At 39.2% G+C, this 20066-nt stretch overlaps 1 protein-coding gene across 4 annotated transcripts in view; it reads left to right on the forward strand.

Annotated features, from left to right (window-relative positions):
- The window catches only part of LOC133660433 (hormone-sensitive lipase-like), a 242021-nt gene that overhangs the window by 208848 nt on the left and 13107 nt on the right, over positions 1–20066 (forward strand). For all 4 annotated transcript variants that reach the window (XM_062063930.1, XM_062063928.1, XM_062063929.1 and 1 more), the window contains 4 exons: positions 746–839; positions 8329–8501; positions 14448–14568; positions 19695–19883. In XM_062063930.1, the coding sequence (XP_061919914.1) occupies positions 746–839; positions 8329–8501; positions 14448–14568; positions 19695–19883 (577 nt within the window). The remainder of the gene's footprint in view (positions 1–745; positions 840–8328; positions 8502–14447; positions 14569–19694; positions 19884–20066) is intronic.

Consider the following 20066-nt stretch of genomic DNA (forward strand, 5'->3'; position numbering starts at 1 on the left):
ACCACCGAACACTTTTTCCACTTTGCATCAGTCCATCTTAGATGAGCTCGGGCCCAGCGAAGCCGGTGGCGTTTTCTGGGTGTTGTTGATAAATGGCTTTGGCTTTGCATAGTACAGTTTTAGCTTGCACTTGTTAGAACATGATATAGTCTCTTGTCTTTGCAGTGTATTCAATTGAATATAGGTTGAAAAGGATTTGCAAATGTTTGGATTCTGTTTTTATTTACGATTCACACAACGTGCCAACTTCACTGATTTTAGGTTTTGTATTTTGTTTATTTTTTTTATTTTTTTTTAAGACAAACTTTGTGATGTCATTATTGGCTGACATTTTGGCTTTTCTCATTGTGCTTCTTACTGTTTTCCCAATTTTGCGGTCTCGAGAGCAGTGGGATGTGACGCTGAAGGGTTAGCAGGTGTTAAAATGCATACCTGTTGGTCACTGTCATATTATTATATATATATATTTTTTTTTCTATGACGGGTTGGCGACCCCTGCTGCAGTGCATAGCCTTTGGTCTTTAGACTCTTGAAGGAAACACAACTCCAATGGTGGTGCTTTTTTTATTTGTTCAATTGAAACGTGAGTCATGTCGTGTGGCGTAAATAACTGCTCTTGTCTGACTATAAATCTCCATGCCTCTTCCTTCTTCTCCCTAAACACGTGCAGCTCCAAATGTCTCCGCCTTGTCTTTATCTGCGGCCTAACTGACGGCTAAACTTTGACCCCTTCTGTGTGTGTCAGGGCAAGGATCAGTCACAGTGGCTCGGTGAAGCTGAGCATCTACATGACCGTTTACACCATCACCTACGTCATCCTCTTTATCTACGAAGCAGAGGTACACAAACAGCATGCTTCATCTACCATTCATTTAAATGTCCCTTAGCATTGGGTATCAATTCGGTACCAATTCCCAATACCTGGGAATTGGTACCATTGGTCAACATTACCAATGGTTGGTGCTTTTGTGTGTTTTTGTGTTAATAAATCTTAATTGTTTAATCCAAAATCAAAATTAAGTTTATTTAGTAGCGAACTGTAATCATGCTGTCCAGTTGTTATGGTTTGTTTTCTTACTCTTCTGAATCTTACTTGCAATTATTGTACTGTAGACTTTGCATGCAGTTGTAATTCCAAAACATTTGATGGCAGACTACGATGTGTTGCTTAGTCTTTGTCAATAAGTTAAATCTAGTCTTTTGTTGCGCCTTAAAAAGTGTTTATACTGTAAGTATTGCATTTAATACACTCCAGCTCTTTGATAATAACGTTCGTCTTATTTGTAGATGTCATTACCATTTTTGGAGGTGTTGAAATCGCCGTGTAAAAGTGCTAATGCTAATTGGGTAGCATGGTTATGGCATATCCAATGTAAATTAGCATCGAGCTAGCGCATTTCTAAAAGTGGATGATAACTGTACTTTTGAGCGACTTCTTCTTTCGTTGTTGGCATGGTATAATTTAGAGATGTCCGATAATGGCTTTTTTGCCGATATTGTCCAACTCTTAATTACCGATTCCGATATCAACCGATACATACAGTCGTGGAATTAACACATTACTTTGACTAAATTTGTTGTGATGCCCCGCTGGATGCATTAAACAATGTAACAAGGTTTTCCAAAATAAATCAACTCAAGTTATGGAAAAAAATGCCAACATGGCACTGCCATATTTATTATTGAAGTCACAAAGTGCATTATTTTCTTTAACATGCCTCAAAACAGCAGCTTGGAATTTGGGACATGCTCTCCCTGAGAGAGCATGAGGAGGTTGAGGTGGGCGGGGTTGTGGTGGGGGGGGGTGTATATTGTAGCTTCCAGGAAGAGTTAGTGCTGCAAAGGGTTCTGGGTATTTGTTTTGTTGTGTTTATGTTGTGTTACGGTGCCGATGTTCTCCCGAAATGTGTTTGTCATTCTTGTTTGGTGTGGGTTCACAGTGTGGCGCATATTTGTGACGGTGTTAAAGTTGTTTATACGGGCACCCTCAGTGTGACCTGTATGGCTGTTGACCAAGTATGCCTTGCATTCACTTGTGTGTGTGAAAAGCCGTAGATATTATGTGACTGGGCCGGCATGCAAATGCAGTGCCTTTTAAGGCACGCCCCCAATATTGTTGTCTGGGTGAAAATCGGGAGAAATTCGGGAGAATGGTTGCTCCGGGAGATTTTCGGGAGGGGCACTGAAATTCGGGAGTCTCCCGGGAAAATGGGGAGGGTTGGCAAGTATGACTAAGAGACGCAACTGCTCTGTACTTCTCCCTACGTCCGTGTACCACTCAGTACAGAGGCGTTTTAAAAAGTCATACATTTTACTTTTTGAAACAGATACCGATCATTTCCGATATTACATTTTAAAGCATATATCGGCAGTCCGATATTATTGGACATCTCTAGTAAAATGACTTCAAGGCAGTTCAGCCAAGTGTTTGTTTAGTCTGCAACCGGACGTGATGTCACATGCAACAAAGGCATCGAAATATGGCACCGTTTGATTTTACGTGAATTAGTACCGACATGCATGTTACCCATTTCTACCTATTATGCAAAGTGACTTAATAATGTCAATAATGTGTGTGCCTAAAGTTTGTTTATAAGCACCAAATGTGAGAACAAGCTATCATCTCCCTCACTTGTTGGCGTCACTTTTGAGGGAAAAGGTGCTGAAATGATCGCTTTTGAAGTTGTGTTTTCATGACGTCATAGAGAAAAATACTTAAATGAACATAATACTGCTCCTCACCAGCCCCAAGCTAAATGAACCCGCCCTGTGAATACATCCAACTCTTCACAGAAACCGGCTTTAAAAGAATAAAAACTTTTAAAAAAAAATAAAAAACAGGCTTCACTACACATTATAAAATAAAGCCTGCATTTGCATTAAAGCTTCAGACACACAAAAAAGTGTTTTCCCAGTAGACTTAATAAAAGCACTTTTCTAAATCACCGCATCAGGACAACTTACTTCCGATACACTAATGTGGGACCTCAGACTTCGGCCGATAAATGCTTTAAAATGTAATATCGGAAATTATCGGTATCGTTTTTTTATTATCGGTATCGTTTTTTGTTTTTTTTTATTAAATCAACATAAAAAACACAATTACTGCACCGACCCAAAAAACCTCCCTCCCCCATTCACACTCATTCACACAAAAGGGTTGTTTCTTTCTGTTATTAATATTCTGCTTCCTACATTATATATCAATATATATCAATACAGTCTGCAAGGGATACAGTCCGTAAGCACACATGATTGTGCGTGCTGCTGCTCCACTAATAGTACTAACCTTTAACAGTTAATTTGACTCATTTTCATTAATTACTAAATTGTATGCAACTGTTTTTATATTGTTTCACTTTCTTTTTTATTCAAGAAAATGTTTTTTATTTATTTCTTATTTTATTTTATTAATTTTTTTTAAAAAGGACCTTATCTACACCATACCTGGTTGTCCAAATTAGGCATAATAATGTGTTAATTCCACGACTGTATATATCGGTATCGGTAATTAAAGAGTTGGACAATATTGGAATATCGGATATCAGCAAAAAGCCATTATCGGACATCCCTAATAATAATAATAATATCTGCCTTTGAACAAATATATAAATTGAAAAACTCAAAACAAGTCTTGAAAAAGAGAGGTCAACTTATATTCAAGGTAGTAGTCCTTTTGGAATGGTGGCTTTCCGCTCCTTGCGGCGACTGCCTTCGTTTTTCGATAGCCGGATCGATCGTCTTCGGCTTTGGGGCTGTGTTGTGTGCATTTTGTCGTCATAATGAGGGTGAGTGTATAAAGCACCAAATGGCTGACTGGATGATTGTGTGAATGCATTTGTTTAATGTGAACAATTTCATTGGTCTATTGCAGGGGTCGGCAACCTTTACCACTCAAAGAGCCATTTTGGAAAGTTTCACAAATTAAAGAAAATAATGGGAGCCACAGAATTTTTTTGACAATTTAAAATGAAAAACACTGCATACAAAGCTTAAATTGCTTTGTGCTATGTTAACCAGGGGTCTCAGACACACCAGGGGTCTCAGTCACACCAGGGGTCTCAGACACACCAGGGGTCTCAGACACACCAGGGGTCTCAGACACACCAGGGGTCTCAGTCACACCAGGGGTCTCAGTCACACCAGGGGTCTCAGACACACCAGGGGTCTCAGTCACACCAGGGGTCTCAGACACACCAGGGGTCTCAGTCACACCAGGGGTCTCAGACACACCAGGGGTCTCAGACACACCAGGGGTCTCAGACACACGCACCGGCACACATCTCAATATGGAAATTTGATGTTAGTGTGGCCCGCGACTTGTAATGAGTGGCGCTTGATAGCGTCATACCTGCCAACTCAATCAAAATTCCGGGAGACTCCCGAATATCAGGGAGTGATGGCACTGCTTTGGCGCCCTCTACAGGCTGTCCAAACAGTGTACCTGCTCGGCCACATGTAGAAAGCAGCTATAGCTTGCTCACGTAAGTGACAGCAAGGCGTACTAGTTCAGCAGCCACACATCTTACACTGACGGTAGTCGTACAAAAACAACTTTAACACTGTTACGTTACAAATATGCGCCACACTGTGAACCCACACCAAAAAAGAATGACAAACACATTTCTGGAGAACATCTGCACTGTAACACAACATAAACACAACACAACCAATACCCAGAATCCCATGCAGCACTAACTCTTCAGCTCAACCTTGTTTTATATTTCTGAAATTCATTAATCCTTCCCTCTAAAAACAAGTCCAACAAGCACGAGGTCTTCATGATTCATTGACTCGGTACAAGCTGCAAAATGTTTGCTGCATTGTCACACTTGAAGTACAAAGTCCTCAAGGGTTTGTCGACTCAAGTGGAAGATAATCCCCAAATTAGAAAACCTCTGGTTGCTGGAGCAGCTGCAGTTGTAGTTGCTGCTGCTGATGCATGGAATTCTATTATTTGGTGCTCATTTAATAACTCTTGGCATTTAGACATATAGACGCAGCGAACCATATGAGCCGGAGCCTTACGGAGTTCTCCACCCTTATTCATTATGCTGTATGTGTGAAAATGGAGCGAGCACTCCACTGTTCAGCATATAAGGTGATGAATTAATAATGCTCAGGTGTGTGTAGATAAAGCCCAGTGCCATGTACTGGGACAGTGAAGTACAGCCTCCGCGCTCAACACGGTAATGGTCCATTGGGATTACGGTTCTGGAAGTATTCAGCCCATATATAACCAAGGAGCCTTATAGTCATTTCTCCCCCTTTTGCAAGGAAAGCGCACCACACTCTGGGGAGCTCCCGCTAAAAATAATCCAAACTGGGTTACACTGGCACCGAGACTCCAAAATGCAGTTTGCAACTCAACAGGCTCCGCTTGATTGGTTGGTCGGATGGCGAAAAAAGCTACGAGGCGAGCTGTCGGGTCCATGCATTATGTAGCAGCAGGTAATCCAGAAGGGCTCTCCAGCCACTGGACTGTGAAATGCAATCTGGTACCGGCACATGACCTAGATGTGTGCGTAAGGAGGGCGATGAGGCCGAGTGTCAATGTCACTCACCCCCAGCTAAACTGTAACGCATGCATTTTTGGTTATTGGGCCTGAGATTAGACTGTGTACACTGCGAAAAGTCAGTGTTCAAAAACAAGAAAAAACAAAACAAATTAGGGTTATTTTACTTGAACCAAGCAAAATTATCTGCCAATAGAACAAGAAAATTTGGTTTGTCAAGACTTTCCAAAACAAGTCAAATTAAAGCTGCAAGCAGCGTTGGTCGGGTCCGCCTTTTGGCAGGTGCTAGTCCTAGGTGTCCCAATACTTTTGTCCAGTGGTAGTCCTGAGTGAGACCTACATAGAGGTTTTTGTTTCGTGTCTCTACGATATTCGTACTGGGAGTTAGAGGAAGTTGTGTCTGAGTTCACATTGTCATTATAGGGTATTGTGTGTAGAATTTTGAGGACAAAGAAGGAGTAATTGCATTTTCGTTGTCATTTTTGGCACCGGAGCAACTTTAGTGCTGCGGGTCTTTGAAGGCTCGTAAAATCAAAACGGTAGCACGTATCAAAAATCCGTACAGACAGTTTAATCAGAAGGGTTCAATCTCTCTCCTGTAGCAGTTTGAAGCCGAAACGACAAACGCGCTCAGAGGAGATAACGTTTGATGTTTGGTGACCGGTTGTAACAAAAATTTTGTTTTGAAGGAGGAATAGCAAACTTCCTGTTGATTTTTGCTGAAGGATGTTAATCTATGAAATGTAGGTCTAGGCGAGACCTACATAGAGGTATTTGTTTCATGTCTCTAAGACGTTCCTACCGGAAGTTACAAGCAGTTTTGTCTGAGTTTTCCTCTGAGGAGCAGTTTTTTCTGTTTTTTTCAAAAATTATGTAGAGCACAATTTTGAGTTTTGGGGTTCGGTTTTTTTTTAGATCACAATTTCCACCATTCCCGATGTGTGTGAGAAGTTTGGTGAGTTTTGAAGTATTTTAAGGGGGTCAAATTACAGCTCAAAAATCAAAAATGAGTGTTTTTTGGAATTTTTTGTCTTGAACGGGGAATTGCCAACTTCCTGTTAATTTTTGCCCGAAGTAGGTCTAAGCAAGCTTTTTGTTTCATGTCTCTACGACATTCCTACTGGGAGTTACAGGCAGTTTTCTTCCTAGGGGGCGCTAGAGAGCAATTGTGATTTTTGGGGTTTGGTTTTTTTACCAAAGAGTTTTGTTCGCGTTTTTTTATGTGTGCGAAAAATTTGGTGAGTTTTGAAGCATGTTAAGGGGGGCAAAGTAGTCCGCAAAGCAGCATTGGTCGGGTCCGCCTTTTGGCTGGTGCTAGTCCTAGGTGTCCCAATACTTTTGTCCAGTGGTAGTCCTGAGTGAGACCTACATAGAGGTTTTTGTTTCGTGTCTCTACGATATTCGTACTGGGAGTTAGAGGAAGTTGTGTCTGAGTTCACATTGTCATTATAGGGTATTGTGTGTAGAATTTTGAGGACAAAGAAGGAATAATTGCATTTCGTTTTAATTATGAGACACATTTGTGTTAAAGTCATGATTTTTTTTTCATGCTAGAAGCAAGAAATGATTACTTTAAAAAAGTAGTTTTATACTTGTGAGTAGGGATGTCCGATAATGGCTTTTTGCCGATATCCGATATTCCGATATTGTCCAAATCTTTAATTACCGATACCGATATCAACCAATACCGATATCAACCGATGTATGCAGTCGTGGAATTAACACATTATTATGCCTAATTTGGACAACCAGGTATGGTGAAGATAAGGTACTTTTAAAAAATAAAAATAAGATAACTAAATTAAAAACATTTTCTTGAATAAAAAAGAAAGTAAAACAATATAAAAACAGTTACATAGAAACTAGTAATGAATGAAAATGAGTAAAATTAACTGTTAAAGGTTAGTACTATTAGTGGAGCAGCAGCACGCACAATCATGTGTGCTTACGGACTGTATCCCTTGCAGACTGTATTGATATATATTGATATATAATGTAGGAACCAGAATATTGATAACAGAAAGAAATGGGGGGAGGGAGGTTTTTTGGGTTGGTGCACTAATTGTAAGTGTATCTTGTTTTTTATGTTGATTTAATAAAAAATAAAAATAAAAACCGATACAGATAATAAAAAAACCGATACAGATCATTTCCGATATTACATTTTAACACATTTATCGGCCGATAATATCGGCTGGCCGATTTTATATATTTGAAAGACTTGGTTTTCACTTGTTTAAATAAATTCATTAATTGTTTTTACTTTGCTTTTTATAACTTTCAGAAAGACAATTTCAGAGAAAAAATACAACCTTAAAAATGATTTTAGGAGTTTTAAACACATATACCTTTTTACATTTTAAATTCCTTCCTCTTCTTTCCTGACAATTTAAATCAATGTTCAAGTAAATTTTTTTATTTTATTGTAAAGAATAATAAATACATTTTAATTTAATTCTTCATTTTAGCTTCTGTTTTTTCGACGAAGAATATTTGTGAATATTTGTGGACATCCCTACTTGTGAGTGTTGATGACACAGCTTTGCAACACTTGATATTCTAGTTTCAAGCATGTTTTACTCAATATAGCTCATCAAATCTCAGCAACAAGCTGTAATATCTTACTGAGATCATTTAGGAGCAAAACACTTAAAACAAGTAAAACAATCTAACAAAATCTGCTAAGTGAGAAGAATGATCTTACCAGACAGAAAATAAGCAAATATCACCCTTATTTGAGATATTTAATCTTACTTAGATTTCAGTTGTTGCAGTGTAGCCTCTAAATGAATGCATGTTTTTCATCCCTCAGTTCTTCGATCCAGGCGAGGTTCTGTACGCCTACGACAGCCCGGCCGGCTACGGGCTGATGGGCCTGCAGTTGCTGGCCTACGTGTGGTTCTGCTACGCCGTGCTGGTCTCTCTTAAGCACTACCCTGAAAAGCAGCCCTTCTACGTGCCCTTTTTCACCACATACACGCTATGGTGAGTCCTTCGCCACGGGTGGGGAAATACCCACAATTTATCTATTTGAAGACTTTTCATGTTGAATTATTCATACGTGCGCTCATCTTTAATGATCGCGGGGATTTCAAGTTATTTTACGTTGGCCTGATACTCACTTTGTACATGGCCAGAGGAAAACATTCACAGTGCAGCTCTTAAAGGAAAACTGCACCTTTATGGACTTCAATCCCTATGTGAGACATGTCTTTTCATTTTTCCGTGCGGTCTAGACCAGTGTTTTTCAACCAAGGCACATTTTTTGCGTTGAAAAAATCCGGAGGCACACCACCAGCAGAAATCATAAACTCAGTTGACAGTAAAAAGTCATTGTCGCAATTGTTGTATATGACTTTAAACCAGGGGTCACCAACGCGGTGCCCGCGGGCACCAGGTGGCCCGTAAGGACCAGATGAGTAGCCCGCTAGCCTGTTCTAAAAATAGCTCAAATAGCAGCACTTACCAGTGAGCTGCCTATATTTTTTTAATTTTATTTATTTACTAGCAAGCTGGTCTCGCTTTGATAGACATTTTTAATTCTAAGAGAGACAAAACCTGATTAAGATTAATTTTAGAATTTTGATGACATGTTTTAAATAGGTTAAAATCCAATCTGCACTTTGTTAGAATATATAACAAATTGGACCAAGCTATATTTCTAACAAAGACAAATGATTATTTCTTCTAGATTTTCCAGAACAAAAATTTTAAAAGAAATTCAAAAGACTTTGAAATAAGATTTAAATTTGATTCCACAGATTTTCTAGATTTATTTCACAAATATTCTTCGTCGAAAAAACAGAAGCTAAAATGAAGAATTAAATTAAAATGTATTTATTATTCTTTACAATAAAAAAAAAGGTTTTACTTGAACATTGATTTAAATTGTCAGGAAAGAAGAGGAAGGAATTTAAAAGGTAAAAAGGTACTGTGTTTAAAAATCCTAAAATCATTTTTAAGGTTGTATTTTTTCTCTAAAATTTTCTTTCTGAAAGTTATAAGAAGCAAAGTAAAAAAATTAATGAAATTATTTAAACAAGTGAAGACCAAGTCTTTAAAATATTTTCTTGGATTTTCAAATTCTATTTGAGTTTTGTCTCTCTTAGAATTAAAATGTGGGGCAAAGCGAGACCAGCTTGTAAATAAATAACATTTAAAAAATAGAGGCAGCTCACTGGTAAGTGCTGCTATTTGAGCTATTTTTGGAACAGGCCAGCGGGCTACTCATCTGGTCGTGGTGCCCGTTGGTGAACCCTGGCCTGGATAATCTGTAGGTCACGGCATGTAAAGGGTGTATTGTTGGTTTTTTGGATGTTTTTTACAGCACTTTATAGGTGAACTAAAAAAAACTGCTCGCACGTTTGAGTTTGAGTTTATTAGGAACATGCATGCATACAACATGATACACCACAATTTCCAGTTTCTCTTTTCAACATGTTCGAAAAGGAGTAGGAAGAAGCAGCGCTTATTTAATCCTACCCCTTTTCTTTTACACAACAGTTGCTAAAACCTTTGTTCACTTCCTGTTCTCAATTTATTCACAATATACTCCATAAGTAATCACAATAAAAATTAAAGCTGCAAGCAGTGATGGACGGGACCGACTTTGAGGGCTCATAAAATCCAAACCGTAGAAGTAATTAAAACTCTTTCATCAACTTTTAATCAGAAGGGTTCAATCTCTCTCCTGTGCTAATTTGAAGCCGGCACGACAAACGCACTCAGAGGAGATAATGTTTGAAAAAAAGTGACTGTTTTTACACAACTTTTGTTTTGAAGGGGGGATTGCAAACTTCCTGTTGATTTTTGCTGGGGGTTGTCAGTGTATGAAATATAGGTCTAAGTGAGACCTACATAGAGGTTTTTGTTTCATGTCTCTACGATAGGGGTCACCAACCTTTTTGAAACCAAGAGCTACTTCTTGGGTACTGATTAATGCGAAGGGCTACCAGTTTGATACACACTTAAATAAATTGCCAGAAATAGCCAATTTGCTCAATTTACCTTTAACTCTATGTTATTATTAATAATTAATGATATTTACACTTAATTGAATGGTTTAAAAGAGGAGAAAACACACAAAAAAATGACAATTACATTTTGAAACATAGTTTATCTTCAATTTCGACTCTTTAAAATTCAAAATTCAACCGAAAAAAAAGAGAAAAACTAGCTAATTCGAATCTTTTTGAAAAATATTTCACAAATATTCTTCGTCGAAAAAACAGAAACTAAAATGAAGAATTAAATTAAAATGTATTTATTATTCTTTACAATAAAAAATAAATTTACTTGAACATTGATTTAAATGGTCAGGAAAGAAGAGGAAGGAATCTAAAAGGTAAAAAGGTATATGTGTTTAAAAATCCTAAAATCATTTTTAAGGTTGTATTTTTTTTCTCTAAAATTGTCTTTCTGAAAGTTATAAGAAGCAAAGTAAAAAAATTAATGAATTTATTTAAACAAGTGAAGACCAAGTCTTTAAAATATTTTCTTGGATTTTGAAATTCTATTTGAGTTTTGTCTCTCTTATAATTAAAAATGTCGAGCAAAGCGAGGCCTGCTTGCTAGTAAATAAATAAAATTTAAAAAATAGAGGCAGCTCACTGGTAAGTGCTGTTATTTGAGCTATTTTTAGAACAGGCCAGCGGGCTACTCATCTGGTCCTTACGGGCTACCTGGTGCCCGCGGGCACCGCGTTGGTGACCCCTGCTCTACGACATTCCTACTGGGAGTTACAGGCAGTTTTGTCTGTGTTTTCTCCCTAGGGGGCGCTAGAGCGCAATTTTGAGTTTTGGGGTTTGGTTTTCTGACTAGATCGCAATTTTCGCCAGTCCTGATGTGTGTGTCCAATTTGGTGAGTTTTGAAGCACGTTAAGGGGGTCAAATTACAGCTCAAAGAGGCGGCGGTATAATAATGAAACGCTAGATATACAATAGGCAGGTTATAGTTTGCTTTGTGTATAATTTTAGCTGTTTGCAAAATCACTGTGTCGTGGAATTTCAGTATTTTTGATTCAAATATGTTTGTATTATTTAGAAGAAAATAGTGCAGTTTTTCCTAAAGTTTCCCCTTGTTTGAATACCATAAGAAATCCTGCACATAGAAATTAATGATAATGTCATGATCCTTGTAAGCCTTTTTTTTATACAGACCATGTTTAGGTAACATTTAACTGTCGTTCAGGTGCAAAAGTAAGTTTACCGCTGTTTAGTGAGAAGAATTATCTTATCAGACAGAAAATAAGCAAATATCACCCTTATTTGAGATATTTCATCTTACTTAGATTTCAGTTTTGGCCATACTTGCCAACCTTGAGACCTCCGATATCGGGAGGGGGGCAGCGTGGGAGGGGGGGCGTGTTTGGGGCGGGGGGCGTGGCTAAGGGTGTGGTTAAGAGGAGAGTATATTTACAGCTAGAATACACCAAATCAAGTATTTCATATATATATATATATATATATATATATATATATATATATATATATATATATATAAAATATATATATTTATATATATGTATGAAATACTTGACTTTCAGTGAATTCTAGCTATATATATATTTTTTTTTTAAATGTATTTTATTTTATTTTATTATACATATAAATAAAATATTTGAATTTCAGTGTTCTGCAGGCTATCCAGTAGATGGCAGTATTGTCCTGTTTAAGAGTGTCACAACATTGCTGTTTACGGCAGACAAACTGCTTCACGGTAGACTAAACGTGACTGCTGTTGTTGTGTGTTGTTACCGCGCTGGGAGGACGTTAATGAAACTGCCTAACAATAAACCCACATAAGAAACCGAGAACTCTCTCTCCTTGTTGTGCACTCTACTCTCTAAAAGCCGTAGATGTTATGAAGTCATTGGGCAGGCAAGCTGTTTATATTGTGGGAAAGCGACCGTTAAAAACAGCGAAAATGTACACTGTTTTCTCAACTTGTTGTTCCACTGTGCCTTCCACACGTTTTGCCAAAGAACAAGCACAAATGTGATCATTCTTGCTGAACTGAGCTTTTTTAAACGGTTCGAATGACATCGTGCATGAAGTTAAAGGCCTACTGAAATGACATTTTTTTTATTTAAACGGGGATAGCAGATCTATTCTATGTGTCATACTTGATCATTTCGCGATATTGCCATATTTTTGCTGAAAGGATTTAGTATAGAACAACGACGATAAAGATCGCAACTTTTGGTATCTGATTAAAAAAAAAAGGCTTGCCCCTACCGGAAGTAGCGTGACGTAGTCAGTTGAACATATACGCAAAGTTCCCTATTGTTTACAATGATGGCCGCATGAAGTGAGAGAGATTCGGACCGAGAAAGCGACAATTTCCCCATTAATTTGAGCGAGGATGAAAGATTTGTGGATGAGTAAAGTGCAAGTGAAGGACTAGTGGGGAGTTGAAGCTATTCAGATAGGGAAGATGCTGTGAGAGCCGGGGGTGACCTGATATTCAGCTGGGAATGACTACAACAGTAAATAAACACAAGACATATATATACTCTATTAGCCACAACACTACCAGGCTTATATTTAATATGCCACAAATTAATCCTGCATAAAAACACCTACGTGTTTGTTATGCTAGCTCCTAGCTCCTATGCTAGCTCCTAGCTCCATAGAACACGCCAATCCAATTCAAACACCTGCACAACACACACAATCACTCAGCCCAAATGACCGTTCACCTAACCCAAGGTTCATAAAGCTTATATATTTAAACAAAGTTACGTACGTGACGCGCACGTACGGTCAAGCGATCAAATGTTTGGAAGCCAAAGCTGCATACTCACAGTAGCACGTCTGCGTCTTTGTCATCCAAATCAAAGTAATCCTGGTAAGAGTCTGTGTTGTCCCAGTTCTCTACAGGCGTCTGTGTATCGAAGTCAAAAGTCCTCCTGGTTAGAGTCTCTGTTGTCCGAGTTCTTCCATCTTGACTGCATCTTTCGGGAATGTAAACAATGAAACACCGGCTGTGTTGTGTTGCTGCTGACTTCCTTCGCAAAATACGTCCGCTTTGCACCGAGAACTTTCTTCTTTGCTTGCTCAGCTTCTTTCTCCATAATGCAATGAACATAATTGCAACAGATTCACCAACACAGATGTCCACAATACATCCAGAATGAGATGAAAACAGCTATTTCGTATTGGCTTCAATGTGGAAGGCATACCCGTGTTCTACTGGCTACGTCACGCGCATACGTCATCCTCAGAGGCGTTTCGAACCGGAAGTTTAGCGGCAAATTTAAAATGTCACTTTATAAGTTAACCCGGCCGTATTGGCATGTGTTATAATGTTAAGATTTCATCATTGATATATAAACTATCAGACTGCGTGGTCGCTAGTAGTGGCTTTCAGTAGGCCTTTAAGGTAAGTTAAAGTACCAATGATTGTCACACATTCACTAGGTGTGGTGAAATTTGTCCTCTGCATTCGACCCATCCCCTTGTTCACCCCCTGGGAGGTGAGGTGAGGTGAGGGGAGCAGTGGGCAGCAGCGGTGCCGCGCCCGGGAATCGTTTTTGGTGATCTAACCCCCAATTCCAACCCTTGATGCTGAGTGCCAAGCAGGGAGTTAATGGGTTCCATTTTTATAGTCTTTGGTATGACTCGGCCGGGGTTTGAACTCACAACCTACCTATCTAAGGGCGGACACTCTAACCACTAGGCCACTGAACCATCTAGAACGCTGAACTTTTGTGCGGCTGTAGGGTCCTATTAAAAATTACATTTTAACTGATTTTTTCTTTGTTTTATTATATTTATAATCTGTGATCGGTCTTTGTTGTCCAGCACTATCAGTTGATCTAAGAGGCTTTACAAATACTTTGATTGAAATGTTACTGACTTTTACAACCTGCGGGGCGTTTGTTGTTGACTCTGTAATATTTATTATCCATGTGCTTCCTCTTCCATCAGGTTCTTTGCTGTGCCAGTGATGGCGCTCATCGCTAACTTTGGCATCCCTCGATGGGCTCGGGAAAAGATCGTCAATGGCATCCAGCTCGGCATCCACCTCTACGCTCACATCGTCTTCCTGGTGCGTAGCATGGGTGCTAAGAAAGAGAGCTTTGTTTTAGAATGTGTAGCAAAGCCGCCTCGCTTTTGTCGTGCAGCGGTGGTAGGTAAACACACGGTGCGGGTGCATCTTGCTAGGGGCGAGGTCAGAGGTTAGTTTCATGTCCATGAGGAAGGAGGTTTTTTTTCTTCATAACTTCATGAAAACCTGCACATTTAAAAGTGAGAGTTTGAGAACCTCCTGCACTGCAAAAAGTCAGTGTTCAAAAACAAGAAAAAAAGATACAAAAATGAGGGGTATTTTATTTGAACTAAGCAAAATTATCTGCCAATAGAACAAGAAAATTTGGCTTGTCAAGACTTTCCAAAACAAGTCAAATTAAAGCTGCAAGCAGCGTTGGTCGGGTCCGCATTTTGGCTGGTGCTAGTCCTAGGTGTCCCAATACTTTTGTCCAGTGGTAGTCCTGAGTGAGACCTACATAGAGGTTTTTGTTTCATGTCTCTACGATATTCGTACTGGGAGTTAGAGGAAGTTGTGTCTGTGTTTTTTTCCTAGGTGCTGCGGCACAGTGGTTCTTTTCTTTGAAGGCTCGTAAAACCAAAACGGTAGCCCGAATCAAAACGCCGTCGTCAACTTTTAATCAGAAGGGTTCAATCTCTCTCCTGTAGCAGTTTGAAGCCGAAACGACAAACGCGCTCAGAGGAGATGATGTTTGCTGACCGGTTTTAACAAAAATGTTGTTTTGAAGGAGGGATTGCAAACTTCCTGTTGATTTTTGCTGAAGGATGTCAATCTATGAAATGTAGGTCTAGGTGAGACCTACATAGAGGTACCGTATATTACCAAATAGTAGCCCGGGCGTTTATTTTACAAAATGGGGTCAGACCCCGGGCGGCTATTAGGACATGGGCGGTTATTTGCACAAGGCTTTTATTTATTTTTGCACCAGCCTGCACCAGGCCATTATTTGGTTACAATGGTTACTGTCCAGTATTTTTTTTTCGTACAAACAATTTTAAATGTAAAAGCTATTGTAAACATACAAACAAAAAAACAAGACTATCAAAAGACAAGAGATCAACAAGGCCTCAACATGGCAGTACTGCAACAATTGTCAAATAGACTACCAATACTAAAAATAAATACACTTTTTAAATAAAGCAGCCTACCGGGAAAAATAAAATTATGGTACCAAGTACTCAAGTATTAAAAAACACACCATCAAAACAGAACAATAATACTGTCACTTAAATAAAATAAAGGCTACAGTACTCCAAGTTTTAAATAAAGCAGCATACAGGAAAAATACAATTATGGTACCAAGTACTCTATAAAACCATCAAAACAATAATACTGCAGCAAACGCAACCCCAAATACAACTCAACCCCACTCATCATCCTCCTCCTCCTCCTCTCCCTCACCCCCCTCATCATCATCCTCCTTTTCAATTACAAGTTCATTGAGGAACTGCTGTTCCTCATCACTCTCCTCCTCTTCCTGAACCACAGCAGCAGCCTGCTGTCTAGCCCTCAACAGCATCTCTCTGCCTGCCTGACATGGCTGTCCCTCCTTGAAGCAGTAAATGAGCTGGTCCTCACTCCCATCAGCCCACACACCTTGTAGGATACCACAAAGCAACATTCAGCTATGGCTACTGTTTGCAACACACACACACACACACACGATTAAGCCAGCCACTTGTTGCACCAAACACCACCCCGGTGTCTCTCGTGTCACTCGCGGTGACATACAACTCCTTTGCCTTAATGCTGATCATTTTGCGGGACACACGGTGGTTCAGTCCACGCACGTGATGTATCCACTGACACAAATTAGCATCAAGCTCGTCGCTCATTTTCTTCCTACCTCCATCCGGGGGGGCGTTTTCCATCGATTGCCGACTGAGATAGTAGTTCTCCCTTTTTTTGTTTCCATTCTTGTACACGTTTTGGGTCAACGTTAAACTGCCTGGCCGCTGCCAAACCAGAATTCTGATCCGCATACTTCACAATCGCTAGCTTGAACTTTAAGTCAAACTTTCTCTTCTTCCCCCTTAAAGTATTCCCGTCCATCAGTTGTGGTGTAGCGGTATCCTGTTCATTCAACTCACTGCTACTGTTGCTTGCCATGTTGAAACTTTTCCTCGTGGGTTTGTTGTGTGTTACGCTATATGCGGTGACCCATTGCAATATGTTGATTACCCAGAATCCCCACGTGACGTCTGCTGTTACCGTAATTACCAGAATTATTGCACCCTTGCTTTTCCTTTTAGCTTATAAATTGGGTTTAATGAACATGAAATCAATATGATTTTAATCTAAATTATGCAAATAACAGCCCATAGGCGGCTATTTGGACATAGGCGTTTATTAGGAAGAGGCTGTTAATTCACAAAATGGGCTCCGACCCCGGGCGACTATTAGGACAAGGGCGTCTATTTGCACAAGGGCGTCTATTTGGTAATATACGGTATTTGTTTCATGTCTCTAAGACGTTCCTACCGGAAGTTACAAGCAGTTTTGTCTAAGTTTTCCTCTGAGGAGCAGTTTTGTCTCTGTTTTATTCAAAAATTGCGCTAGAGCGCAATTTTGAGTTTTTTTTTTTTTTTTTAGATCGCAATTTCCACCAGTCCCGATGTGTGTGAGAAGTTTGGTGAGTTTTGAAGTAATTTAAGTGGTCAAATTACAGCTCAAAGAGGCAAAAATTAAATTTTTGTCTTGAAGGGGAATTTGCCAACTTCCTGTTGATTTTTGCCCGAAGAAATTAATGAATAAAAAGTAGGTCTAAGTGAGACCTACATAGAGGTTTTTGTTTCATGTCTCTACGACATTCGTACTGGGAGTTACAGGCAGTTTTCTTCCTAAGGGGCGCTAGAGCGCAATTTAGATTTTTGAGGTTAGGTTTTTTTACTAAAGTTTTTGGGTCACTTTTTTCTATTTGTGTGTCAAATTTGGTGAGTTTTGAAGCATGTTAAGGGGGGCAAAGTAGTGCGCAAAGCTGCGGAATAATAATAGTAATAAAGAATAAAGAATAATAAAACCTTACAAATTCAATAGTGTGCTTTCGTCCCATTGCAAAAGGACTCCCTTTGGGATTCCTTTGACAATGGTCCTGTGCGGACCCTAATTAGCTAACCTCAATGAACCCCAAAATACCTTAAAATAAGTATATTCTCACTAATAACAAGTGCACTTTTCTAGGTAGAAAAAAAAAACGAGACTTTTTTGCTCAATATGTTGAAAAATATTCTTAAATTAAGTAAATGCTAGTGCCATTATCTTGACATAATGATATGCACTCCGCATTACATTTCTTGAAACCAGCAAACTTATACTAAAAACTAATTTATTGTTCTTAATGGAAAGGCAACACGGCAACATCTTGTTACTCTCGGGGTCTCCTAGCCGCTCAGGCAAATCATATGGTCTAAAAATGCATTTTTCCATGGATAACATGACATCATCGCGTCAAGTGCGTGCTCTTTCAGTCAATTAGTGTGCATATATACAGCCCGGCCCCCGGCCAAAAATGTTTTAATTGTAATTTTGAAGAATTTATCTGAATGTGCATGAACTATTTCTGTTCAAAATCGTTAGAAATGTCACATGTTAAATGTTTAAATATTAACTGCCAGTTTACTGTACTGTGCCAACTGCACTACTATATGAGTACGTGTTTTCTATTGTTTCATTGAAAATAAAACAGCAAAGTCCATTTGGCTGTCATCTGTTTTAATTATGAGACACAATTGTGTCAAAGTCATGATTTTAGTTTTTCATGCTTGAAATAAGAAATGATTACTTTAAAAAAGTAGTTTTATACTTGAGTTAAGTTAAAGTACCAATGATTGTCACACACACACTAGGTGTGGTGAAATTTGTCCTCTGCATTTTACCCATCCCCTTGATCACCCCCTGGGAGGTGAGGGGAGCAGTGGGCAGCAGCGTAGCCGCGCCCGGGAATCATTTTTGGTGATTTAACCCCCAATTCCAACCCTTGATGCTGAGTGCCAAGCAGGGAGGTAATGGGTCCCATTTTTATAGTCTTCTAGTTTCAAGCATGTTTTACTCAATATAGGTCATCAAATCTCAGCTGTAATATCTTACTGAGATCATTTAGGACCAAAACCCTTAAAACAAGTAAAACACTCTAACATAAAATCTGTTTAGTGAGAAGAATTATCTTATCAGACAGAAAATAAGCAAATATCACCCTTATTTGAGATATTTCATCTTACTTAGATTTCAGTTTTGGCCATACTTGCCAACCTTGAGACCTCCGATATCGGAGGGGGGGGCGTGTTTGGGGCAGGGGGCGTGGCTAAGGGTGTGGTTAAGAGGAGAGTATATTTACAGCTAGAATACACCAAATCAAGTATTTCATATATATATATATATATATATATATATATATATATATATATATATATATATATATATAATATATATATATTTGTATATATGTATGAAATACTTGACTTTCAGTGAATTCTAGCAATATATATATATATATTTTTTAATTTATTTATTTTATTTTATTTTTTTATACATATAAATAAAATATTTGAATTTCAGTGTCCTGCAGGCTATCCAGTAGATGGCAGTATTGTCCTGTTTAAGAGTGTCACAACATTGCTGTTTACGGCAGACGAACTGCTTTACGGTAGACTAAACGTGACTGCTGTTGTTGTGTGTTGTAAACCCACATAAGAAACCAAGAACTCTCTCTCCTTGTTGTGCACTCTACTCTCTAAAAGCCCGTAGATGTTATGAAGTCATTGGGCAGGCAAGCTGTTTATATTGTGGGAAAGCGGACGTGAGAACGGCTGTCCCCACTCAGGTCCGCATTGAGTTGGAGGGGGCGTGGCCTCCAGCTCCGGCTGAATACCGGGAGTTTGTCGGGAGAGGCGCTGAATACCGGGATTCTCCCGCTAAAAACGGGAGGGTTGGCAAGTATGGTTTTGGCAGTGTGGTGAAGACGTGATGGATTTTTTTTTGTGCTACAATCTGTAAGGACACATTTTACTCTTAGAACTTCATTCAGAAAGTCACTTTTGCATAATTGATAACTTTTCATCACAGCTAGCGGAAGACAGAGAACCACGTTGTGGTGGTCCAGAACTGTACACTACTTTTCCATCTCCCAGGTCATAACGCGGCCGTCGGCAGCCAACAAGAACTTTCCTTACCACGTGCGGACATCACAGATAGGCATCCTCCTGTCCAGCCCGAAAGGAGGCGAGGGGGCCGAGAGCTTCCCTCACCACGCCTACGGAAATGGTTCCTTCCTGGGAGACTCCCAGCCCAACTTCACCGAGCTCTTTTCCATCCAATCAGTGAGTCGGCACATGTCATGTGTTGTTGTATGTTGTCATGTGACGTCATTTTTTCATGCGTTTTATGTTGTGCTGTCATGTGATGTCATATGTTTTCATGTGCTACGTTATGTCAAGTGTTGTCATGCTGTCATGTGTTGTGTTATATGTTGTAATGTGATGTCCTATGTAATCATATTTTGT

The sequence above is a fragment of the Entelurus aequoreus genome, linkage group LG11, assembly GCF_033978785.1.
Source record: "Entelurus aequoreus isolate RoL-2023_Sb linkage group LG11, RoL_Eaeq_v1.1, whole genome shotgun sequence".
Classification (NCBI taxonomy): Eukaryota; Metazoa; Chordata; class Actinopteri; order Syngnathiformes; family Syngnathidae; genus Entelurus; species Entelurus aequoreus.